The 26442-nt window shown below is 40.0% G+C and overlaps 1 protein-coding gene across 4 annotated transcripts in view; it reads left to right on the forward strand.

The window, feature by feature from the left end:
* Positions 1 to 5141: 5141 nt before the first annotated feature.
* The window catches only part of LOC120223449 (synaptotagmin binding cytoplasmic RNA interacting protein), a 31327-nt gene continuing 10026 nt past the window's right edge, over positions 5142 to 26442 (forward strand). For 2 of the 4 annotated variants that reach the window (XM_039221593.1, XM_039221594.1), the window contains exons 1-10: positions 5247 to 5329; positions 6693 to 6852; positions 7540 to 7658; positions 7777 to 7884; positions 10543 to 10656; positions 10756 to 10932; positions 21806 to 21941; positions 22850 to 23055; positions 25412 to 25561; positions 25876 to 25997. In XM_039221593.1, coding sequence (XP_039077524.1) covers positions 6705 to 6852; positions 7540 to 7658; positions 7777 to 7884; positions 10543 to 10656; positions 10756 to 10932; positions 21806 to 21941; positions 22850 to 23055; positions 25412 to 25561; positions 25876 to 25997 — 1280 coding nt within the window. In that variant the 5' untranslated portion in view covers positions 5247 to 5329; positions 6693 to 6704. Of the gene's footprint in view, positions 5330 to 6692; positions 6853 to 7539; positions 7659 to 7776; positions 7885 to 10542; positions 10657 to 10755; positions 10933 to 21805; positions 21942 to 22849; positions 23056 to 25411; positions 25562 to 25875; positions 25998 to 26442 lie in introns of all 4 variants that reach the window. The other 2 variants (XM_039221595.1, XM_039221596.1) reach the window with 2 other exon arrangements.

Here is a 26442-nt window from a genome sequence, read left to right on the forward strand (position 1 = left end):
AATAACTAACTTTTTAAAAACACTTATTTGGGGCATCTGGGTGGCTCAGTCGGTTAAGCATCCAACTTCAGCTTAGGTCATAATCTCGCAGTTCACGAGTTCGAGCCCTGTGTCAGCTCAGGGCCTGGAGCCTACTTTGGATTTTGTGTCTCCCTCTCTCTTTGCCACTCCTCTGCTCATGCTCTCTTTCTCTCTCTCTCTCTCTCAAAAATTCAACATTAAAAACATTAAAAATAATTAAATAAAAACACATATTTATTGTAAAAAGTGTCATCAAGGTACATGAAGTAAAAAGTGATGATCTCCCTCCACCTGACCCTTCTCTAATTGTAATTATTTTCTATAGAAACAAAAATCTTTATAGCCATGCTTACCTGGTTATACACATACAGACAGACCTGCAAGCTTCAGGAGTCAGGGATTACCTATATCTTAACGTATGTCATTGTAAGCCTTGTGCATACGATGGAGCTTAGTACACAGAAAGTGCTCAATTAAATGAATAAATGTCCCACTCTACATTATTCTATAGGTAGCTTTTTTTAGTTTATTTATTTAGTTTGAGAGAGAGAGAGAGAATGCAAGTGGGGAAGGGCCAGAGAGAGGAGAGATAGAATCCCAAGCAGGCTCATACCACTAGTGCAGAGTTTTATATGGGGCTTGAACTCACGAACTGGGAAGATGACTTTGAGTAGAAGTCAGATGCTGCACTGACTGAGCCACTCAGGCACCCTAGCTTTTTTTTTTTTTTTTTTTAAGAATGTAACCTGAATATCTTTACATGTTTGGACATCCACAGCTATTTCATTAATTTCAGTATCTCCAGAAAAACCCACTATGTGAATTCACTATAATTTATTCAATCAACCCTATTACTGGATGCTTAGGTTATACATATTAATACACACACACACACATACACACGTACAAGACTACAAACAATACTACAGTAAACATTATAGGCAACTTATTTGCTATAAAAGTTATATCAATTTGTCTTCTTACTAACAGCATTGAGTTCTCCACATCTATGCTGGGGATGATATTCCAAATTGGATATTATCAATTTTTGTTGTCTTTGCTGTTTCTTTTGTTTGGAAAAAGGGTCCATATAAGAGGAATAGCAGGCGATTTTGCTATAAAAGGAAATTGGATTCAAATGGGGAAGATCCTAAATGGCAAATAGAACATGTGAATAATTTTAAAGCAATGAAAGGTCAGAGAAAGAGTTTAAGAGTTAAAAAAAATTTTTTTTAATGTTTTTTTTGAGAGAGACAGAGTATGAACGGCATGGGCAGAGTGAGACTGAGACACATAATGTGAAGCGGGTTCCAGGCTGTGAGCTGTCAGCACAGAGCCCAATGTGGGGCTCAAACTCATGAACCAACTGTGACATTATGACCTGAGCTGAAGTCAGATGCTCAACTGACTGAGCACCCAGGTGCCCTGGAGATTTTTTTTTATACATTATAAAATGTTTGAGCTAAAAGAGATCTTAAAAAGTATCTGCTTCAATGAACTTTTATTTTTTTTAATGTTTTATTTATTTTGAGAGAGAGAGAGAGAGGAAGTATGCATGAGATGGGGAGGATCAGAGAGACAGGGAGACAGAAAATCCAAAGCAAGCTCTATGCTATCAGTTCAGAGCTTGACATGTAGGGCTGGATCTCACCAACTCATGACATCATGATCTGAACCTTAATCAAGAGTCAGATGTTTTACTGATGCCACCCAGGTGCCCCTCAATGAACTTCTTTTATAGATGGGGAAATAGAAATTCTGAGAAGTAAAATGTTTTATTCAACCTCAATATCCAAGAGTAGCAGATCTGAGATTAGAAGCAAGGTTGTTTGGGTCTCAGCTTATTGTTCTTTGATTTTACCCAGCAAGTATTTACTAAACATCCTGTGCTAAGTACTAGAGAAGATTCAGCAAGTAGGGAGACATACTTACTGAGCACTTCCTTGTGGCAGATTTTTCACATACATTTTAATCTAGCCCAGTTTATCTACTATACTAAATCAATCAATCAATCAATCAATCAATCAATCTAGTAGGTTTTGTGTTTTGTTTTGCTTTATTGTGTTTTTTAGTATTATTAGGGATTCCTATGTTTCAGTAATAGTAATTCTTGGAGTCAAGCCCGGAATAAGTTCGGTAGATCAGGAGGAAAATTACACTATTGCTTCACTGAAAAAGGTGTCAAATGGGGAGCATGGCTGATTGCTTTTTTCTCAGGCCTGTTTAGGAGATCAGTAACTTCTCTTTGTAGGTCTTCAGTGTGTACAAACCTGAGAAATGCCAGAATTGAGAGGCCAGCCCAACCTGGAAGAGTGGCTGAAATGTGGCTGGGGAGACAGGTTGGACAGATCTGGGAGGGCTTTGTTTATCTAGTTAAAGATTTTTGCTTTTGTTCTAAGTGTAATGGGAAACTAATGAAGGGTTTTAAGCATGTGCTCTACAGGGTCTTATTTGCAATTAAAAGAGAGGTGGGGAGGGCCAGGGAGACACGGGTTTAGAATGGATTAGGAAAGCTGCAAGGTGGACCCTTCAGTAGACTATATATATCATTAGTGGAGGCGACTTGTCCCCTGGCTGCAATATATACAGAAGTGGAGATACGTTAGGAACACAAAACTGACAAAATTTTGGTTAAGTGATAAGACATTGAGAGGGAGAAAGTAGTGTCTTGGATTACTCTGTAGTTTCCAACTAATGCTGCTGTATGCCCATGAATGATGTTCATGAAGATGGGAATTCTGGAGATTGAAGATTGGGGAGCAGGAGAATATGTGCTCAGTTTTGAAATGTTATTTTGGAGGGCCTGAAAACCCACATAAAGGTCGAGGGTGTGGTTAGTTAGACAAAGGAATTAGAAGTCAGGGAAGAGCTAGAGATTTGGGAGTCTTGGTTATTTGGTAGAACACACTGCCTAGGTAAAGGCTTTTTTTTTTTTTTTTTTTTTTTAAGGAATGTCCATCACCAGAGGAACTAAGATAGATGCTCCAAAATCAGTTCCCTCAAAATTCCTTTCAGCTTTTCTCAGGAAAGTTGAGACCATCTTTTACATCCTCAAAATACTTCCCTGAAATCGTCTCNGAATTAGAAGTCAGGGAAGAGCTAGAGATTTGGGAGTCTTGGTTATTTGGTAGAACACACTGCCTAGGTAAAGGCTTTTTTTTTTTTTTTTTTTTAAGGAATGTCCATCACCAGGAAGGTCTAAATAAATGCGTTGGATGGTTCAGATGCATTATTTTCATTTTTTAGTTCATAAGAGTACTCTATTTTTGTAGTAAACATTTGGATTGTTTTTAATTTATAACATTATCTACTTTTGGATTAGAAGCTAAAGACCTTGTTGCTAAATTAGCTGTATACCATAGCAGATACATGTTTAATAGTAAGGGATTTTTTGATAGCGGAGATGTCAGATCCTTGATGAACAGATTGGCTAGATAGTACTTTAGTCAAATATTTCATATTTTGATCTAGCTACCCATGGAAAATAATCTAGCATTTTATGTGCTTAATCACTTTGAAGAGTATTCACCTAACTTTTCCTCGAACCACTTATTTGTTGTCACAGAATAGAGCTTATTTCGGAAACCGGGGAGCTCTTCAAAAGCCTGTCTTTTAATAAAAAGGACACTATTACATTACAGCTGAATTGGCTAAAATTAGTATCCATACCGCGACTGAAATTCTAACGCCTTTGTCTTGGCTTTCTTGTACCTAGTAAACGGCTACAAAGGAAATGTCACTTCACGTAACATTTAGTTGCTAAGGTTTTTAAGAAGAAAACACAGATATGTTCCTCACAGTTGCCCTAGCCACGCAGCTTTGTGCTGCTTCAAGTTACTCAAACTGTGCTATGAGGAAGCCCTTAACTGCTTAAAAGGCCAGGGACTGAAACAGACTATTGCACAACTCTTCACCACCGGGCGGTTTCGCTTCCAAATCTGGCCTTCGTATCATCCTACGGCCGTAGTCGCCTCTGGGTCCCCTGGAACCAGCCCCGTTCCCCCTCAAAAGCAGCCAGGGTTTCCTCGTCAGAGCCACGGGAGCCCCTCCCTCCGCCCAAGGTTTTCGCGAAAGTGAAGCCGCGCGGGCGTGGGCCCCCGGGAGGTCCCATTGTCCCGCCGGGAAGACCTACTCTCCCCGGAGCGACTCCCGCACTCGAGTCCCACCGGCTAGGTTAACCAGAGGTCTGCGGGTCTCGGCGCCACTCCCCTCCCCCCGCCGCCCCATTGTCTGCCTCGCCCCGCCCCGGGGGACACGTGCGCCTGCAGCTTCCCGAGCGAGAAGAGCGCGGGGCGGCAGCGGCGTGGACACCGCCGCGAACGGCTACGCGGCCGCGGCGCCGGGGGCGGGGGCCGGGCGCGCAAGGAGCGGTAGGTGCCCTCCGGGAGCTGCGGTAGCGATCCGCGACCCCCGCCCAGTGCCTCGCGGGCCCGGGACGGGGCGGGGGTTGGGGGCAGGCGGGAGCTCAGTGGGGGTGGCGTGCGCGTGGTGCTGCGGTGGGGGTGGGGTGGGGCGGGGTGGGGAGATGCCTGTCTCCTGACAAAGGAGAACGAGTGGGACACGCTGAGCCGGCCCGCCCCGCCTGGAGGAGAGCGGGAGGGGGAGTGTCGGGAAGGGAAGGGGCGGGTCTTTCATTCACTCTCAGCCCCTCCGTCGCCACCGGAGCGGAAGGGCGGGGTCTTGCGTCCCCCTCCCCCGGGAGGTGAAGAGCAAGGGAGGTGGCGGGGCGTGGGGGCGGAGCCCGCGGGCGCGCGTCCCGAGGCGTAGGCTACGTCGTCACGTCAGCGCGGGAGAGAGAAAGAGAGGAGCCGACTCGGCTGGGACTGGGGGACGGAGTCGAGGGAGCGAGCGAGGGAGGGTGTGAGCGAGCGTTTGAGTGAGGAGGGGAAAGGCGGTCACTCGCGCCTGAGCGGCCGCGGACGGGACTAGGAGTGGTGGGGAAAAAGCAGGGAGGGGAAGAAGAAAGACCGAGAGAAGGAGGCGGACGGAGGCTGGTGGTGGTGGTGGTGGTGGTGGTGGTAGGGGAAGGAGGAGCTGGAGGAGGCAAGGGTAGAGTGAGTGAGTGAGAGAAGCGGACGCGCGAGGGAGGGGTGGGAAAGGGGGGGGGGGGTCACGCGGGCGCGCGCGCGCGCACCGGGAGCGCGCTCGGAGGCGAGTGGAACTGGATCGGGTTTGCTGCCAGCGGCGTGAGCTTCGGCCGCCATTTTACAACAGCTCCACTCGCGCCGGACACAGGGAGCAGCGAGCACGCGTTTTCCGCAACCCGATCTCCTCGGACAGGATTCTTCCGCCGCAGCCCAACGGGGAGGTAACGACCGCCAGGACCCGGGTCTGGGAGGGGAGCACCGTGACATTGTGGAGTGAGCTGGGGGAGGGAGGTGTGGGGAGAAACCGGCTTTTCTGGAAAATGGATTCCAAGGGGGAGAGGAGCACGTTGACTGGGGCTGCTTGAGAGTAGGCCGCGGCCCGCGCCGCCACTTCCTTCTCTTCTCCATGTGCTGCCGCCGTTCAGGCTTTGTCTGCGGCGCTCCAGGGAGGAGGCGGCCCCATGGCCCGCGCGGACCGCGAGCGGCGGCGGAGTTGGTGCTGTCGTGGCCGTCGCCGCGGCGCGGGAGTGGGCGGAGAGGAGCGGGTCCCGTCCCGCAGCCGCGCGACGAGCTTGGGTGGTGCTCGCGGTCCGGCAGGCGTTAGGTAGTTCGCGGAACGCCCTCACTCCGCCGGGTTGCTGGCCTCTGCCTGGGGGTGGGACAGCTGTCCCCGGCGCCGCAGTCACTGCACGGACGGGCGAGGGGTGGGGGCTTGCACCATGCGCCGCGGCTCAGGTCTCGACGGGGCGGGCGGGCGGCCGGGGGTCGCCGGCGCCCGGGGCGGAGAGAGCCATGTGTCACGGCGGAGACGGCGGCGCTGGGGGGGGCGGGGAGAGCCTGTGGCCTGGCGCCGCCGCGGCCTCGGTGTGGAGGGGCGAGGTTGTGCTGCTGCTGCTTTCTGGGGGCTCCGATCTTGGCTTCAGGTTGACGTTGGGAGTCGGTGATGGTCGTCTTGGCCTGGGACTCGGTGGGTTTCCGTTGGAGGAAGTTGTAGGACATTTGAAGGCGCAGAGCACGTGTTTCTAATGGGCTCCTGGTGGCCGCAGCGGTGAGGCTGCCGCTATGGGTGCGGAGTCGGGGGCGGGCTTTGGGGTGCGGGGGTGAAGGGTGGAGAAATTGGGTGGTAGGAAGGTAGCTTGTGTGAGCGCTTTGTTCTTCGCTGGCTGTTGTTACTGATCTATAAGCGGCAGGCGGGAAAAGCGCGCACTTTGGGGGTTTACCTTTGAGAGAGAAAAGCCCAGCTTTGCTTTCTCCACACTCCTCATTCTCTGTACTGCCACAGCTGCATGTGGCACGCTGGCTCGTCCTCGTGCTGATTGGGCTCCATTTGTAATATGGTTTTTCCTAGGGAGTGTTAGCAGGTGAGTCAGGGGTGGTGCTAAGGAAAAACATAGTGAATCTGTCCTCCTCTGCCCCGCGCTCCATATCTGGCTTGTCAGGCGATAGTGACTGTAAGGCTTCTTTAAAGGGAGGCGCAGGCTGGCTGGTGTAGAAATTGGTAGAGAAAGTAAAGATTGGGGCTCTTATATTTCCTCTACCCTTTTTGAAGATCCTAGTTTAATTTTGCTTATTGCGTTTGAACAGATCTCTGGAAACATGGCTACAGAACATGTTAATGGAAATGGTACTGAAGAGCCCATGGATACTACTTCTGCAGTTATCCATTCAGAAAATTTTCAGACATTGCTTGATGCTGGTTTACCACAGAAAGTTGCTGAAAAACTAGATGAAATTTACGTTGCAGGTAAGAACTAACACTTGCAAAATTATATTATGAAATTTTTCTATTGGATTTCTGGCTTTGAGCTAAAATAGCAACTTTTTGTGGTTTCCAATAAGTGTGGGAACTAGAGTTTTGCCTTGTTGTGATAGTTGTGAAGTAGCGGTTAAGGTGTATAGAGGGAGGGAAGAAGGAAGGGTTAGGAGGCAAAGGCTGGCTGGCCAGATGGATAAGTATATGATGGTAGCAACAGCTGCTAATAGTTGGGAACAGGCCATGTGACTTTTTTGGGGTATTTTTATAGTAGGATTCTTGTTAAATAACTGGTAACTGTAGACTTGTCTGTCCGTCTTGGTGTGGCTGCTGCTTTTTTCCTAGTGGTATTTGAAATTGAGTAGAGGTTCAGTTGTCATGCTTGGTACCTTGTTGGTTGATATTAGGACTTAGATATTTACTGTAGAAATACTTAGTGTTTAGAACTATGTGACTTAGACATAGAAGATAGATGTAAAAGAAGTTGATTCATTGTAAGCGGTTGAGAGGCTTTATTTAGTTCAGAATGATTAAAGTGTGTGTGTTTCTTATATAGATAAGGGAAATGGAAGAATTCTTACTTGGCAAGCATGTACCTGTTTTGGCAAACAGGTCTCTTCAGAAAAAGTTTCCAAAAATATTAAAACTTGACAACTAATTCAGTTTTCTCTTCTCCAGGGCTGGTTGCACATAGTGATTTAGATGAAAGAGCTATCGAAGCTTTAAAAGAATTCAATGAAGACGGCGCATTGGCAGTTCTTCAGCAGTTTAAAGACAGTGATCTCTCTCATGTTCAGGTAACGTTAATGTCAGCGTAACTAGAAAAAACATGAGTAGTTTTGATATAGTTTGTTTTATCGGATTAGACACAGATGAGACAAATGTTAAATATAATTGTGGAAAATTTTTTTGTAGAACAAAAGTGCCTTTTTATGTGGAGTCATGAAGACTTATAGGCAGAGAGAAAAACAGGGGACCAAAGTAGCAGATTCTAGCAAAGGACCAGATGAAGCAAAAATTAAGGTATGTCTTTAAGAACTTTTTTTTTAATCCCCTCCCATTTTAAAGTTCTTTCAAAGATTTTCCAGCTTTGGTGTAAATATTCCTTGGATGTGAAATGTGGGTGTGTGTCTTTAAGTAGTTGAGAGTTAATAACCGTGAGATAATATGTTAATCTTTTCTAATTACTATTTTTTTGAGAAGTTTCTTGCCTTGAGTTATTTCTGTTTCTAGAACAACTCATTTTTTTTAAAGTTTTTCTTGTTACTGAGCTATGGATTAAATCAGTGTTTCTTAGTATTCTAAAGTAAAGACTTAAATAACATCTGCCATGTTTCTAAATGTTTTTTGAAAAGCTGCAAGTCCAGGTTAGTGACAGTGAAGTGACAGTGAAACAAAAATCAGAGAATCAGTTCGCCCCATACTTGAGGGGTGTACATTTAACAGTTGACTTTTCTCAAACTCCCAAATTAAATGAATTTAGAATTTTTAACACTGCCTTCTTCCCCTCCTATTACTGTTGATTTTAAAGCTAATTTGTTAATTTCTAAAGGCAACTTTTATCAATAAAATTGATTAGTAAGTGAAGAAGCTGAGGCTAGGGGTGGAAGGCTTTTTTTTTTTTTTTTAATACTATATTAAGGTCATGTAGAGCAGTAAATGGTCTCAAATACAGTTAAGTTGTGTTTTTTTTTTTTTTTTTTATGTTTTTTATTTATTTCTGAGAGAGAGAGAAAGCCTGAGCAGGGGAGGGTCAGAGAGAGAGGGAGATAAAGAATCTGAAACAGACTCCAGGCTCTGATCTCTGTCAGCACAGAGTCCGACATGGGGCTTGAACCCACGAACCGTGAGATCGTGACCTGAGCCGAAGTTGGTGGACGCTGAACTGACTGAGCCACCCAGACGCCCTTGATTCGGTTTTTAGTTATGTTGAGGTTTCAGTTCATAGAAAATGTGGTGGTCATACTAGTTTTAATCTGGTGCTCTTAATACATTGTGCTGGTGCTCTTTGAACCAAGAGTTTTGGTTTAAGAAAGTCAGTTATTAAGAGTGCTAAGTGATGTTTTAATGGTATGGGAACAGAGAAGCTTGGAATAAGGAATTAACTGTTAATGTCATCCATAAATTTGAGGCTCAGGTCAAGCTGAGAGTGAATTGTTTAAATTATAAATCCAGTTTTTTCCCATAGAAATGGAGTATAGATGTCATTATTGTAATTATATCAGTTGTGATTAAATTTATGTTTAGGAGTTAGGATTATTAAATTTTTATTTAAATGTAAAGGTTTGACTTTCTTTTCTGTCTTTGAAAGGGAGTGGCTAAAAGCTTTAGTGTGACTTAAACTGCAGCAAGAAGACATAGTGGCATTTTTATAGGATGTTTGAAGAATGTTTTCTAGGGATTGATATAAAAGGTATTATTTAGGTCATAAAGATGAAGGTGAAAGAAGTACAGGATTACATATGGAAAAAAGGGAAGATGAGCCATTTAGTGGTTTAGTTTATGTTCTAGTAATAGATTTCAGTTTATTTTTGTTAACCCTATGTTGCATCTATAAGTAAACATTGGGGTATGATAGAAAAAGACTACTTAAAATAATGTAGCACTTTGTAGGCATTTTTCTTAGAGTTTAGTAATAGAGGAGGTTTTTTTTTAATTATAGTACTTTTTCAGATATTTAACATTTTTTGGGTGGAAAGTGTTTAAAATCAGCCTAGTCATTTTCATTTCCAGAGACTGAGATGACCCCAAATCATTTAACAGCATTTTGATAGAATTTGTCATTGTGCTTGGTGTTAGCTCCCCCCCCCCCCCAAGAATATATCAGCTAATTACTAGATTTATTTAGAAAGTAGGTTTTGTACTTTGTGGTTGAGATGGCAGAGGAGAATAATTCTTGTGTTTTTGTTGATTTTGTTTTTGGCTAACTGTAGACCACTTTCTAGTACTTTTGCCTATACTAAGGGATAAGAGAAACTGACACTGATTAGTAAATAGAAGTTGTGTAAATTTTAACAGTTCACTTTTTAGGGAGATAAAATGTATAAGATATTTCACATTGTTGCAATTACATAAAGTTTTCAAAGGCATTTTGGCTCTTACTTGTTCTGAATGAACCATGCTGTCCTGGAAAGCATGGTACTTGAATGTCAGATGAATTAAATGGTTATATTTCCTGTAACTCTTCAGTTTTTGGGCTTAGTTCGGGGAATGTAATTTCTACAAAGGTTGGTGAAATATATAGAATGGCAGTGTGTATTAGAAGTGTGGAGTACGGGAAATTTATTAAATGTGAAATCCAGACTTTGAGAGGGAACTTACCCAGTTCCTCCTTTGGGAGAGAATTAAACTCAAATTAGGTACAATTAGGAGAAATTAGCAGAATAGGTACGGACCCTGCCTTGAAAGATGTTGATGAATCAATATTAGTTTTTTGTTGATCACTAAACACTAAATAGTTAGTTGGAAACCAGAAATTAATGAGTAGGACACTGAAATTTTCATTGAAAATTAGAGCTACTACAAGAGTACAATAAAGGGGAAATTCTGAAAACATCAGAAAACTGTAGGGATTGTTACCAAGGTAAATGGAATGATTTGAACAAGATTGATTTTTAACTGCAAAATGCACGGGTGTGGTCTTGTGTATTAAATGTATTAATGACATTTGAACTTTTCAAGGCACTCTTGGAAAGAACAGGCTACACACTTGATGTGACCACTGGACAGAGGAAGTATGGGGGACCGCCTCCAGATTCCGTTTATTCAGGTCAGCAGCCTTCTGTTGGCACTGAGGTAAAGAAACTAAAAACTTGTACCTTTTGTAGTAAATGCACAGGTATCTGATTTCCTAAAGAAACTCTCCATGGTTTTTACTTCATGTTTAATTTACAGATATTTGTGGGGAAGATCCCAAGAGATCTGTTTGAGGATGAACTTGTTCCATTATTTGAGAAAGCTGGACCGATATGGGATCTTCGTCTAATGATGGATCCACTCACTGGTCTCAATAGAGGTTATGCGTTTGTCACTTTTTGTACAAAAGAAGCAGCTCAGGAGGCTGTTAAACTGGTAAGTTTTTTCCTTCAGTCTCCACATTCACTATCTTTAATTAAAGTCAAGTTTTTTCTTGTTGTGCCTGAGTTAACCAAACATTTTTTGAAGTGCAGATTAGGCACTGTCTTTTACATTCTCTGTGTAGTCATTGTAGCAGTTTTCTTTGCTTGGGTAGTTGATTGGACTGAGGATCTGTATATAAGGCATGGTGTCAGAATTCTGAGTTACTGGTTCTTTGAAACATCTGGCTTAGTGTTTTTTTAAAAAATAGGAATGTTAAAAGATAAGAAAGTAACTGTAATAGGTAGGGCTTCTTTATTTTCTGGCTGTACCTGGGCCATTCCTTTTTCTGTAAAATATATCACAAAGACATTGTGATGACAGATTTCTAGTTAATGAAGTAAAAGATTTCGTGCTGAGTGGCAGTATTTGATTTAAAGTACCAAATGTAAGGTGTGAAGACCTAGTTTGCCAACTTTTAAAAAATAATTGTTAATGATTCAAAATATGGCTTAGCTTTTCTTTAAACTAGTTTTATTAAATTTTGTGACTCCCGTGGATTCTACATTTTATAATTGAAGAGGCCACGGGTTAATTTCAACCCAAGAAATGTATCAAAAAGTACACCTGGGAGGAACTTGAGTAAAACGGTCCACTATGGCAGATATTTGTTGAATTTGCTTTATCAGCTTATATATTTAAAAAAAAAATTTTTTTATAGTTTATTTTTGAGACAGAGCACGAGTGGAGGAGGGGCAGAGAGAGAGGGAGACACAGAATCCGAAACAGGTTCCAGGCTCTGTAGCTGTCAGCACAGAGCCTGATGCAGGGCTCTAACCCACGAATTGTGAGATCTGACTTGAGCCGAAGTCGGATACTTAGCCAACTGAGCCACCCAGGTGCCGCGACTTACATATTTTATAGGTGATTCTAAGAATATTAAAATCCCTGGATTGATTTCTCCTGAATTTTTCCTTTTCTCAGCATCAGATGTTTTACATTTTAAGGTATACCATAAGGAGAAAAGCCAACTATACTTTGTTTTGCTGTCTATAGTGATTGACTTTGTTTTGCTGTCTATAGTGATTGAATTTCTGAATTAGTGTGCATAATTGAATATGATAAAGACTTAGCATTAGAATAGGGCTACTTTAAAGATTATAGGTGTCCTTAAAAAAAGAATTTGAGAGTTTAGGTATTTTTAAGTCATTTTTATCCCCTCATTTAAAGAATATTTTCTATTTCAGAGCAGCTATAGTTCTAGAGGGAGCCATCCACTGGTAACCTTTGGGCTGTCAAAATCTTAGTTTTGAGCAGTTCATATAAAATAAAGGACTTTTTAGAATTCTGGAAAGATACTTTAGAAATCATCCAGTTTAATCTATAAAAAACATTTTTGCCAGGCAGCAATAGAGTAGCAGTAAGTTTTAGTATGGAAATGTGGAATGATTGAGGCAGCAAACTATCTTACCACAGCAAGCTAGTACAGAATTTACCATTAATTTCAGACCCATTTTATTTGTTAGGTATTATGTAAGGCTTTTATTCTGTTTAATAAGGATGGTTACTTAGTGTATAAGTGGTGATTTGTTTATTAACATTTTTGAAAGGAGTCATTAAACCAACATTTGTAGGCCGCTTAATTCTGGCTACCAAAATACACTATTTATGGGAGGTCCTCACTGCAATTTATTTTTTTAATGTTTTTATTTCTGAGAGAGAGAGAGAGAGAGCGCAAAAGCAGGGGAGGGTCAGAGAGAGAGGGAGACACAGAATCTGAAGCAGGCTCCAGGCTCTGAGCTAGCTGTCAGCCCAACGCAGGGCTTGAACCCACGAACTGTGAGATTGTGACCTGAGCCGAAGTCGGACGCTCAGCTGACTGAGCCACCCAGGTGCCCCACTGCAATTTATTTCTAGACAATTTTCAAAATCCTTAAAAAATACATCATTAGAAGATGATATATAATCCAATTGTAACATGATTTTGAGTGCCAGTAAATACTCATTATGAAATAATGTTTCAGTTTGGGCAGTTGCCTTGGCTTAACAAATAATATAGTCCAAAAGTGCATTGCTGTGGGCTTAGAATATAGTCTTATTAATACAGTTAGGTTTTCAATTATATTTCTGAAAGTTTGATAGGTAGTTAGACAGCCATTTTAATATGTCTAGGAACTAATAACTCTTTTTTTTTCCTTTTTTTTCTTTTTTTTTTTTTTTTTACATCTTTTTTCCTGGGTTTGTGATTTGAGTCCTTATCTGGGTACATGTTTATTTCTTCATATCTGATAAATTAGGAGGCCATGCATTTTGCTTGCTTTTAAAAGATTGTAAGGGTAATGGTGTACCACTGTTCATCCACTTGGATGAATTGGACGTATCGTCATTGCTTTATTTTAGTTTTTTATTTTTATTTTATTTTTTTAATTTTTTAATTTTCTTGTTTTATTTACTTTTGAGACAGAGACCAAGCACGAATTGGGGAGGGACAGAGAGAGAGGGAGATACAGAATCTGACGCAGGGTCCAGTCTCTGAGCTGTCAGCACAGAGCCCCACCTGGGGCTCAAACTAGTGAGCTATGAGATCATGACCTGATGTGGTGCCCCACATCGTTGCTTTTTTTTTTTTTTTTTTAAAGGATGCTTTACTGTGGTAGGATTATGGTGATAGCAGAATTGGGAGGTGTGCCTTAGTATAACAATAAAAGAGAGGACTAGGATTTTGAAGAAATGAAACATTCTAGAGAAATAAATCAAGTTAATTAGGATGTCTTTTGCTACTTAATATTGTGGAAATGAGTACCCTTCTAAATATGTTCCTTAAGGGAGCATATTTTGAAAACTATCCCTACTTGTATAATGTCATGAGAGTCTACTTGAATTACACCTATATCCAAGTTGAGTTTTTATGGAAGACCACGGAATGGTCATTCTAGTTGTAGATAATCATAATTTTTAAAAAGTGCCTATTTGCGAGTATTTATAGATCAGACAAGATGGAAGCACCATTTCTTTTTTGCTTTCTTGTACTTTGAGTTTCTTGAGTATCTTCAGATCAAGATAGCCTGGCTAGCTCAGTTGGTAGACCATGTGACTCTTTGTATCAGGGTCATGAGTTCAAGCCCATGTTGGGTGTAGAACTTTATTTATTTTTTAAAAATGTTTTATTTATTTCTGAGGGGGGGCGGGAGACACAGAATCTGAAGCAGGCCCTAGGCTCTGAGCTAGCTGTCAGGACAGAGCCCGATGCAGGGCTCGAACCCACGAACTGTGAGATGGTGACCTGAGCCGAAGTCAGACAGTTAACAGACTGAGCCACCCAGGTGCCTCTAGAACTTACTCTAAAAATAAAAAAAAGAGATTATGTATTTGGCCTTATTTTTGGTATGATCCAGGAATGATCCTTCCTCCCTTGCCTTCTGATTAAAAACTATTGGGGATTTTGGGGTGCCTAGCTGGCTCAGTTGCTAGAGCATGTGACTCTTGATCACAGGGCTGTGAGTTTGAGCCCGACTTTAGGGGTAGAGTTTACTTTAAAAAATTTTTTTGTGGATTTTACATTTGCATCTGAATTAGTTATAAAAATAGATTAATTGATATTAACAGCTGAAAAAGAGGCATGAAGTTAGCACCTGTAGACCTTTTTTTTTTGTAGTTTATTCATTTTTGAGACAGACGACACGAGTGGGGGAGGGACAGAGAGAGAGAGACACACACACAAAATCTGAAACAGGCTTCAGGTGCTGAGCTGTCAGCATAGAGCCTGATGTGGGGCTTGAACCCATGAACTGTGAGATCATGACCTGAGCTGAAGTCGGATGCTTAACCGACTGAGCCACCCAGGTGCCCCATGTGTAGACTTTTTAAATGACTGATTTTTGGCCAACATTTGCTTTGGATTTTGGGCAATAAATTTATTGCTAAATGATGAAAATCTTGCCAAGGAAAGCAAGATCTAAGTTTGTGAAAGGTGAATAATGGTTACCTATTGAGCACTTGTTAAGACATAGGAGCTGTGCTAGGGTGTTACATTATTACCTTTAAATACTACCTTAACCTATTTTTGATAGTAACTGGAATTACCTTCATTCTGCAGAAGAGTAAATATTAGCCTGAATAACTTATGGGAGGCCATAGAGCTTTAGTTTGTTTATTTTTTTAATGTTTTATTTATTTTTGAGAGAGAGAGAGAGAGCATGATCAGGGGAGGGTCAGAGAGAGTGGGAGACACAGAATCCAAAGGCAGTCTCCGGGCTCTGAACTAGCTGTCAGCACAGAGCCCGACGCGGAGCTCAAACCCACAAACCGTGATATCATGACCTGAGCCACCCAGGTGCCCTCATATAGCTTTAGTTTGATATCAGGTTTGTTTAGTTTGAGTTCTTATTGTTGACCAGACATAACAGTTTAAAGCCAGCAATATAAATTATGTCATCAGGTAGCCTAATTCTTTAAACTATGTAGCCGTTTAGGTAGTGTTAAAAAGGATCCCAGGAAATACATCCTGTTTGTACTGCCAAAATATTTTTGACATCTAACTGTGAACCATCTTCATTGCTCCCACATTGGTCTAAGGTACCAAAGAGTGCTGCTAGCTAGTCACTGCTTTCCATTGCCCCTTTATTTACAGTCTTCTCAATCAGCAGCATAGGTTAGATCACATTCCCATGCTGAGAACTCTAATAATGGTTTCCAAACAAGGCCCTACCTATCTGATCAAGTTTCTGCTTCTCTTTTGCTTTTCTTTATTACTCCTCTGTCCATACTTTGCGTTTTTGCCCCCCACATAAGCTGTTACCATGGCTGCTGCCTTCTTATTGATCAAGTCAATCAGGCCTTTCCTGATTTTGAGCAACTTACCACCCAGTTGCTCCATGACCATATGAATACAAAAAATAGAGTGCTCATATGTACTTAAAATTATTTCTTGGTTTTTTGAAGTATTTGTTTATTTTTCTCCTCTTTTTCCCTGTATCCCTGATGTTTACAATAGTGCCACTGTATAATTATTCAGTAGGTGCTAGATAAATAACCTGACTGGCTGACCAGTGTCCTTTATTATCTATGACCCAAGAACTTATACTTCCCATATTAGCTATGGGCCATTTTACTATATAAAAATTTTCTAATTTCCATTTGTAATTATTTATTGTCAACTTGGAATTAGTGTACGTTTATAGGGGGTAATGCTTTCCCCGTCATCCCCAGGGGGGTATTCGGAAATACCCATCTGTGTAGTGTTTGTTGTTGTTGTCACAAAGTCCAGGAAGAAGGGTGGGCAAGTATGTATGTATTTCTGTGGTGTGCTCCTGGAATTGGAACTCAGGCCACTGGCATTTTAGTGCCCATTGCAGTCCTAGGTAATAGAAATATTCTGCTGAAAATGCTAATAATGGCTATATTACAAATACCAGAATAGCTGCTTTCTATTTGTGTATTAAAAGTTATGGTTTTGATAGGAACTGATGGTTTTATTAACTAAAGTGGTTGGTGTACACTCGTGTAGCATGTGTGAAACCATTTTGATGAATGCAACTGACAAGATAGGTCCATAGCATATTTAGTAGCACTTTAGCAAATAAGTGTGTTTAACATGAAGACTTTTATTGTGGACATACAGGGTAGTTTGATTGAGTTCATGATTTTATAGGACATGAGAGACTGATGACAGTCAGTCATCTGAAAGCAGATGCACCATTCAGAGGGTAACAAGGATGAAGGGTTAGATTGTGTTGGGGTTATTATGGAAGGCTTTGTGATAAAGAGGTTTGAGCAGGACAGTGAAGGGAAATAGGTGAATCTAGTTGAAGCAGTGTTTTGTTGAAGGAAATGGGAGATAAAACTGTTATATTCTGAGCTAAGTTTCATGGTCCCATTAAACTTTTCAGTGTTGGTGTGGGTAGCATGGTGTAAATAACAATAATGAAGAATGTTAGAGATTTTGAAAAGAGAAATGATAAGGCAATGATAAACTATAGGTTCCATTCTAAATTCTATCAATGATCTATAAATCTGGACATAGTTGGACTGCCCTCATATGTCTAGTGACTTGAGTCAGCATGTAGTGAATGGTAAATACCCTGGATGACAAAATCAGAATCAGAAGATTTTGATAGCCTGGAACAGATAGTTAACACCAGCAAGGTGGTATTGAGTAAGGATAAAGGTCAAGTCCTGTATACAACTGATTTCACAAGTAAGCTGCAGTATAAGCAATGTGGTGTGGTTGCCAAATAAGTACAGGTAATCTTGGACTGTGTGTTACAGAAGTATGATGTTTAGAAGTGGAAGATTAGCAAGTCTCCAGGTTATTCTAGATTCCTCAGTCTCCGTCTGTGCTACAGTATTATGTTATGGATATCATTTTTTGGTAACAGTCTTGGAAGGCACATTAGTTTGCCAGTATCAGAGAAGGAAGTATAGAGAACGGAGTCACGTGCATTGTGTGGGGTAGATGAAGTGCTATCATCTGCGGGGCGGTGGGGGGGGGGGGAATCTATATAGAGTTATTGTAGAATTTTTAGGGAAGTAGATTTTGGCTTCAAGATTTTCTGCTTAAGAAATGCTTGTGGCTCCTGGGTGGCTCAGTCGGTTGAGCATCCGACTTCGGCTCAGGTCATGATCTCACGGTTGCTGGGTTTGAGCCCGCGTTGGGCTCAGTGCTGACAGCTAGCTCAGAGCCCGGAGCCTGCTTCAGATTCTCCCTCTTTCTCTGACCCTCCCCTGCTCATACTGTCTCTCTCTCTCTCAGAAATAAATAAAACGTAAAAAAAAAAAAGAAATGTTTAAGAGTAAAGTAGACAGGCTGAGGAGGTAATGGCTTTGCTGCTGTGGGAAGAGTTAAGTCTGAGTTAGATTCCAAATCTGAGATTGCTAAATTTAGGAGGATTTGGTGACTGACTGGCTATGAGGGCAGGAAAAAGTGACTTGAGATTTTAAGCCTAGATGATGGGAATGTTCCGTACTGTACAACTCCTGTTTTGGTGTTCTGAAACAGTGAAACTGCATTGATTAATGTTCAAAGTTTATTCATCACCTAGCAGTGGTATTGAATCTGAAAGCTAGATTTTTTTTTAGATGTTTATTTAAAGTTTATATATTTTGAGAGAGAGACTGAGCAGGCAGGGGAGAGACAGAGAGAGGGAGATAGAGAATCCCAAGCAGGCTCCATGCTATCACACATAGGCTGATGGCGGGGCTCAAACTCATGAACTCTTGAGATATGACCTTGAACCGAAACAAAGAGTGAGACGCTTAACTGACCGAGCCACTCAAGTGCCCCTAATGTTTATTTTTGAGAGAGACAGAGCACACCCCTGATCTAGGGAGAGAGATACAGGATCTGAAGTGGGTTCTTGGCTAACAGTAGACAGTCCAATTCGGGGCTCGAACTCCCAAACCATGAGATCATGACCTGAGCCAAAGTCGGACATTTAACCAGCTGAGCCACCTAAGTGTCCCTGAAAGCTAAATTTTTAAAATATCTTAACATCAACTGCCCAACTTCCTTGTTGGAAGGCATCAAGTTTCTTTTGTTCATTTTGATACTGTGATAGTGTCCTGATGGTATTAACTCTTGAGTTAGAATTTATCAGCATTACATTAGAGTCTGTTAAGGTTCAGAACAGTTTTGTCATGCCCTTCTGCCACTTATCTCACTGTTACCCACCTGCTGGGATGCGAAGTTTGAATTTATGGTGATAGATTGGTCTTAAAATTCTTAAAGAGTGAGAAAAATTAAAAAATTCAGATACATACAGAAATGCATGTTTAATCTGTAAATAGGGCACTGCTTCAAGAAATGCTTATTTCTGGGTACTGTGTACCCTTCCCTTAAGTAATCTCTACACCAGATGTGGGTTTAAGCCAATGACCCTAAGAACAAGAGTTGGATTCTGTGCCTGCTGAGCCAGTCAGGCACCCCTCTGGGTACTTATTTTGCTTTATTTCGACAATATGCCCAGACGGTCTCCTTTGCCCCTTTAATGATTTATTTTAATTGGAGAACCAGTTTACTGTTTGTTTTAATTGTTTCCTCTTTTTTTTTAATTAAAAAAAATGGATGAAGAGTTATAGTTTACTTTATAAGTCTTGATAAATCTTTGTCATTTATATTGTTTAGAGACCATAGTCATCCTAGTCTACGGCCATACCACCCTGAACGCGCTCGATCTTGTCTTATCTCGGAAGCTAAGCAGGGTCGGGCCTGGTTAGTACTTGGATGGGAGAGAGTAGTCGTCCTAAATAACCTTCTACCTACCCAGAATTGATAAACCTTAGCGCAGGGCAAGTGATGAGTTAGAAGTGAAATAATAATGGAAACAGTCATTACTACTTTGAAACAGAATTGTTAAATGTTGATGGACGTGGTATAACCAAGAATTCTAAAATTTTTTAACAAGTTTTTCTTTTTTTTTTTTCAAATATTTATTTTTGAGAGAGGGAGACCATGTGCGCCTGTCGGGCAGGGGTAGAAGGAGAGAGAGTCTCAAGCAAGCTACACACACCCAAGTGCAGATCATGACCTGAGTTGAAATCGAGTTAGATGTGTAATTACGTATAATTGAGCAACCCAGGTGCCCCACAACTTTTTTTAACTTAGATTTAGATGTTTCTTTATAGTAAACAGGTCCAGCTCTTACACCTTTTGGAAAATGAAAAACACAGAAGGAAAACGATGCCAAGTTCTGTCATCTTCAGAATAACTCTTATTTTTCCCTTTAAATATTATGTATTTTTCTATTTTTCTGATATTTTAGTTTTTGTCAACTCCTAGTTACAGATTAGATCAAACTGAAACCTATTGATTTGTCATTAAAGTTGAGTATTTGATGCTAGATTATAAAAATCTAGGGAATGTACATGTCTTAAAAGCAATTTGTTGTGTTTCTTAGGTTAATTTATTTGTGATAAGGTATTGTAGTCTACTTGTTCATAATCCCATACAGTGATGGATTCAACCATAGCACTACTATTTGCAGGTAATCTATATGTTTCTAGTTTTAAGAGGTTTTTGGTCTTAATATAAATGCTATGGGAAAAGTTGTGGCAGGCTTTTTCAGCCTCAGTAGTGTTGATATTTTAGATCCGATAATTCTATTTTACTGGGCTATCCTGTGAATTGTAGGATATTTTTTATCATCTCTGGCTTTTGTATCCACAAAATAACTAGCAGCAAGCCCAATCCCTAGTTGACAACCAAAAATGTCTCTAGACATTGTCAAGTGTCCCCTGAGGAGCAAAATCACTTCTGTTTAGAACTGTTGGTTTGTGTTAAGCATAGAAGGATGTTTTATTGACCTGTTTTTTAGGAGGTAGGTATTGCAGAGTGAGCTCAAATCTGGAGTTTGGATGATGGAAGTTTCAGGGAAAGCATTTTATTCAGAGGCCATGCCCAGTTGGGGGCTCGAACTCAATGACTCTGAGATCATGAGTTGCATGCTCCACTGACTGAGCCAGCTATGCACCCTTGTTCTGTCAGTCTCTCTCTTTCTCTTGCTCGCTCTCTTAATTTTTTTTTTAAGTCTGCCATAAATGTAGAGAATATAAATAATCCTGGGATCATGACGGCCAGAGACTTTGAAAGCGTGAGTTGAATAGGGGAGTAGAAAGTACAAAACTGTTCTGAGAGGGGTGTTCCTCCGGGGGTGAGCAGGGTGCTCTGCCAGGGCAAGAGGGATGCTTCCCCGGGGATGAGGACATTTGAATTTCATGTTAGATTTTGAATATCTGGAAATGGAGAAAGGGACAGGGAGAAATTGATTTTCTGATTTACTGTATGCTTTCTTACCTTATACCTGATGTCCTTTTTATGGAAGAATGGAAGAGAAGAGGTGCCTGGGTGGCTCAGTAAATGAATGGAGCGTGCAGCTTGATCTCAGGACTGTGAGTTCAAGCCCCACGAGGGGTGTAGAGCTTACTTTCAAAATGGGAGAGGAATGGTTTCATTGTGGCCATAAGGCTGGTCTATAATTGTATGGAAATTTATGTTGATTCTTTAGTGTTTATAGGTCCACGTGGACATATGCAAAACAGTTTTTGAGGCCAGGTGTGGAGGATTAATCAAATTAAATTTTGAGGTAGTTTTAACTGTGTAATATGAATAATTCACTTTCCCTGATAATTTGAATATTTTTGAACTTCGGTTTGTAATTCATAGTGATTGATTTGTTACTTTGACAGATTCTGTTTTACCTGTATAATATCTTAACCCTTCTACGGGGTATGGTTATATGAAGACTTGACTTTTCACTCTAGTTTTATAGTTGCTTTTGTATTTGTACCCTAATGAATCCGTCCACTTCTCTTTCTCCCAACTTTTTGTAGGCCTGATGAAAATGAAATGAGGAAAAAAGTAGGGTTGGATTCAGGAAAAGAAGATTCTCTCCTTTTAGATTTACTGTATTTGAAGCTGAAAATTCCTTACTGCAACTTTTTACAAGAATGAAAGGGAGATGGAAAAAAAATAGATTTAGGTGCTGGTTAACAGAAAGACAGAAAGCTTGCTGGTATTTGAATCCATTTCCCTTGCATGAGGGTAACTGGTTGCCAGGATGAATTTAAGTAGAAAATAAGGTATTGTGGAATCAGCAAATTTGAATTTAAGCTGCTTTTATAGACCTGATTCCCAAGTTTCAAGGACTTAACAAATTTTTGCATTAATTTAATTCATAAACTTTTAAAGTGTGTTTTGTCAGTGTCATCTACATATTTGTCTCAGATTACAATTTTCTCTTACATTGGCTAATTAAATTTTTAAAAGATAAAAATACTTGATAAACATAGCATTGAAATTTGCCTAAAATTTTTGCATTTCTGTTTATAATCATTTATAATAAGATATTTTGTAAGTATTTTAAAAACATGGTACACTTTCTTCCCGTTTCAGTATAATAATCATGAAATTCGTTCTGGAAAACACATTGGTGTCTGCATCTCGGTGGCCAATAATAGGCTTTTTGTGGGCTCTATTCCTAAGAGTAAAACCAAGGAACAGATTCTTGAAGAATTTAGCAAAGTAACAGGTAAGTTGGATTTATGTGGAAGGAGGTACACTTCTAATACTGAAGGTAATTGCATACCTCTGTGTGACAAGCAGTTATAAACACTATATTGTCTTGTATATTGACTCCAACCATGAGAGATAGGTAATTCCATTTTTCAGATAAGGAAAATAGGTACAGAAGGTTTTGGGAAAGAACTTGCTGAATGCTATGTAGTTCGTAAGGAGTGTAGTTGAGATATGAACCATCTGCAGAATCTGTATCTCATTTTGGAATCTATGTGTTTTAGGTGCTAGCTTGACAGGATTGTTTTCTTAATGATTAGATTTTCTAAATTATTGGAATGGTAAGTATTTTTATAAGCAGAGATTATATAATCTTTGTGAATATGGTACAATTTCTTTGAACTATAAAATATTTTTTAGAATAGTGACCAAATCAGGCTGCTTTTATTAGAAAATATTTTGTCTGCCTAGAATGTTTAGCAAATTATCAGACTGTTATCAGTCTCCAGAAACATTCAAAATCTTACATGATACTAATATTTCATTTGAAATAGTTCTTGATATCTGAGGCCAGGAAAGTGCAATCAAAAAGAATTTGAGTTTATTTACATAGTATCTAACCGTATCTGACTTAATACTGCTTTTTTGGTAACCGTTTTGTAAATTATTATGCCTCTTGTCATTTAATCGAAGAATAGTCCTTGGGTCTAATTTAAAAGAATACATTTTCTTTTCATGGAGATTTTTATGTTGGAAACACTTGGAAGGTGTGTATTAGGTCAATTATCTGGACCAAATTATCTTGACACTCCTCTTCAAAGAAAAGAGATTATTTTTCATTTTTATATTCAAGTATTAGAAAAATCCTTTGATCTACTTTTTTCTTATTTTATTAATTTTTCTGAAATGGTTGCTTATTTTCAGAGGGTCTCACAGACGTCATTTTATACCACCAACCAGATGACAAGAAAAAAAACAGAGGCTTTTGTTTCCTTGAATATGAAGATCACAAAACAGCTGCCCAGGCAAGGCGTAGGTTAATGAGTGGTAAAGTCAAGGTCTGGGGAAATGTTGGAACTGTTGAATGGGCTGATCCTATAGAAGATCCTGATCCTGAAGTGATGGCAAAGGTAATGAAATTTATTTGCGAACACTCTTCTCATAATTGTGTTACTTTCATACTTTCATGATGATGAGTAGTTAGGCCTGCATGCTATGGAAATAGTTCGCCATTAGTTTTGTGTATATTCTAATAGCCATTTCTTTGCATTTTTGAGAATGGCGCCGTTAGCTTTCACGGTTTTTGTGTTAAAAGTCCTACTCCTAAAAATAGTGAACTGTACTGGCCTCGGCAGAGCTGCTGCAGTTACAAGGTTTAGCTATTATTAGGTATCCTGCTTTAGCAGTCAGTTGAGACATCCTATGAGATCAAACCTCTCTTGAGTCAACACTTTACTCACTAGTGCAGTTTGTAGTTAAGTTATTCTACCCTATGTCATTTAAGGTCTTAATGGTGAAAGTCTAGCAAATACAGGTCATTCTCTTAAATGAGAAGAGGAATGTGAAATGCCAGAACTGTGAATATTGCTAAAGGATAAGTAGTCCTTTTTTTAAAAATTTTATTTATTTCTGAGAGAGAGAGAGAGAGAAAGAGAGAGCACGTGAGCAGGGAGGGTCAGAGAGAGAGGGAGACACAGAATCTGAAGCAGGCTCCAGGCTCTGAGCTGTCAGCACAGAGCCCGACGCAGGGCTCAAACCCACGAACCGTGAGATCATGACCTGAGCCACCCAGACACCCCAAGGATAAGTAGTCTTGAGGACAGAAAATACTTCGTATTATTTTTTCCATTGGCCTATTAAGTTCTTATTGGATTATTAAATTCAGTTGTTATATCAAGTATTTTAGGAGGAAATGCTGTTTCTTAAAAGCAAAAGGTCAACTATTATAACTACTTTGAGGAGCTTTCTGGATTGAAAGAATTTGTCAGTATTTTGAATGTTCCCACCCTTCTTTGTCAGCATTTTCAGAAGCAGATTCTAATTGGGGTGCCAGGGTGGCTTAGTCGGTTAAGCGTCCGACTTTCGCTTAGGTCATGATCTCGCGGTTCGTGGGTTCGAGCCCTGCGTCGGGCTCTGTGCTGACTGCCAGCTCAGAGCCTGGAGCCTGTTTCAGTCTGTGACTCCCTCTCTCTCTGACCCTCCCCTGCTCACGCTGTCTCTCTCTCTCTCTCCTAGAAATAAATAAAACATAAAAAAAAAAAAAAAAAAAGAAGCAGATTCTAATTAATTAGTTTTGACCATCTGTGTCAAGTGTTCAACAGCTATCTCAAGGCATGGTATTCATGTTAGTAGGAAATGCCCACGTCCATCTTTGATTACATTGATTACAAAGTAATTAATAATTTAATAAAAACTGCTAAGTATTGTTTGCTTTCTTTTGAAAAAAATTACAGAATTCTCATGTACTCTCAAGTTCATAGGTAACATTAGGGTTTACTCTTACCTACTGTACATGCTATGGGTTTGACAAATGTATGATATGCATCCATTATAGCATTACAGAATAGTTTTACTGCCCTAGGAATCCTCCCTGATCTTCATAATTGCCCCACCATCCCCTCTAACCCCTGACAACTGTTGCTTTTTTTATTGTTTCCATAGTTTTGTAGTTCTTTAAGATTATCTTCTTGTACTTGGTTATATTCATTGAGATTCCTTCATGTCTTTTCATGGCTTGATGGCTCTTTTTAACACTGAATAAACCCATTCTCTTGATGTACTACAATTTATCTATTCACCTGCTGAAGAACATTTTGGTTGTTTCCAAGTTTTGGCAGTTATGAATAAAGTTGCCATAAACAACCATATGCAGGTTTTTATGTGGACATGTTTTCAACCCATTTGGGTAAATACCAAAAAGTGCAGTTATCAGATTGTATGGTAAAGTATGTTTAGTTTTGTAAAAAAACTGCTGAACTGTTCTCCAGAGTGGCTGTACCATTTTGCATTTCCACTAGTAATGTTTCTGTTCCATATCCTTACCAGCATTGGGTGGTGGTAGGTGTTGGGTTTTGGCCATTCTAATAGGTATGTGGTGGCATTTCATTGTTTTTGTTTTTTAAGAGATTTTTAAAAACTAATCTCTACACCCAGTGTGGAGCTTTGAACTTAAAACCCTGAGATCAAGAGTTGCATGTTCTAATGACTGAACCAGCTAGGATGCTTTTATTTGCAATTCTCTAATGGTGCGATGTTGAGCATCTCTTCATACGCTTGTCATCGTGGATGAGGTATCTGTTCAGGTTTTTTACTCATTAGATCCTTGGTATTTACTCAGACCAGTTGAAAACTTAGTCATATTATATTTCTCATATTTCTCTAATGGGTAATGACTAAAATTAACTTTGTAGGGTTGGGTGGTGGCATCTTGGAAATTGAAACCTTTGGAGATACACAGGGAATTTCTGTTTTTCTCTTAATTTTCAGGTAAAGGTGCTGTTTGTACGTAACCTTGCCAATACTGTAACAGAAGAGATTTTAGAAAAAGCATTTAGTCAGTTTGGGAAACTGGAACGAGTGAAGAAACTAAAAGATTATGCTTTCATTCATTTTGATGAGCGAGATGGTGCTGTCAAGGTAAATAAGTGGAATTGTAGGCATCTGAAGTAAACTAATGATTTTCAGTCATCCTAGAATCGAGAATATTCCAAAAAGTTGAAGGACGCCCAGAGGTCATTTAATCTACTCCAATTAACCTTTATTGGCCTTAGCAAATTGCATAAATCACTAAATCAAAAAGGTGATTAGTTGAAGAGCTGGATCTTCAGATAAAAACCTAACAGTCCTATTATATCTTATCCCTCCAACATTAATAATATGCTTTTTTAACTTTAAATGAATTATAATTGTTGCTAAAGTCATCTGTATTGATCAGTACTTTGTTTTTTAAGGCTATGGAAGAAATGAATGGCAAAGATTTGGAGGGAGAAAATATTGAAATTGTTTTTGCTAAGCCACCAGATCAGAAAAGGAAAGAAAGAAAAGCTCAGAGGCAAGCAGCAAAGAATCAAATGTAAGTGAAAACTGTATAAATTTAAATGTTGGTAGATTAGTGAAAAATAGGTATTGCTCAAACCTGTTAAATAATTGCACAACTTGCCTTTTTTTACCTCTTAAAGAAGACTTGAAAGCTTTGAGCCACTGAGAAATGCCCAGAATCTCAAGAAATGTGTATTGAGCTGTTGTTATTGACCATGCTTGTAAAAATAATTATAATTCTAAGTAACTAGAGTTCTGTGTAACAAATGGAAATCAGTCTAAGATATTTCCTGCTAGGTTTTATAGAATGTGCTCCTGAATTATGTGTTTTAAATCTTAGCTGTCCACAAGTGTTCATATATTTGGTTAAAGGGTGGAGAGTTTTTTTTCCTCAGAGGTAGAAAATATTAAATCTTCCAATTATGATAAACTCTACTTCTTCTGTATCTGAGAGAGGCTTCTTTACCAATACATAGTGC

This window comes from Hyaena hyaena, unplaced genomic scaffold (genome assembly GCF_003009895.1).
Source record: "Hyaena hyaena isolate Hyena2069 unplaced genomic scaffold, ASM300989v1 scaffold_995, whole genome shotgun sequence".
NCBI classification, from domain to species: domain Eukaryota; kingdom Metazoa; phylum Chordata; class Mammalia; order Carnivora; family Hyaenidae; genus Hyaena; species Hyaena hyaena.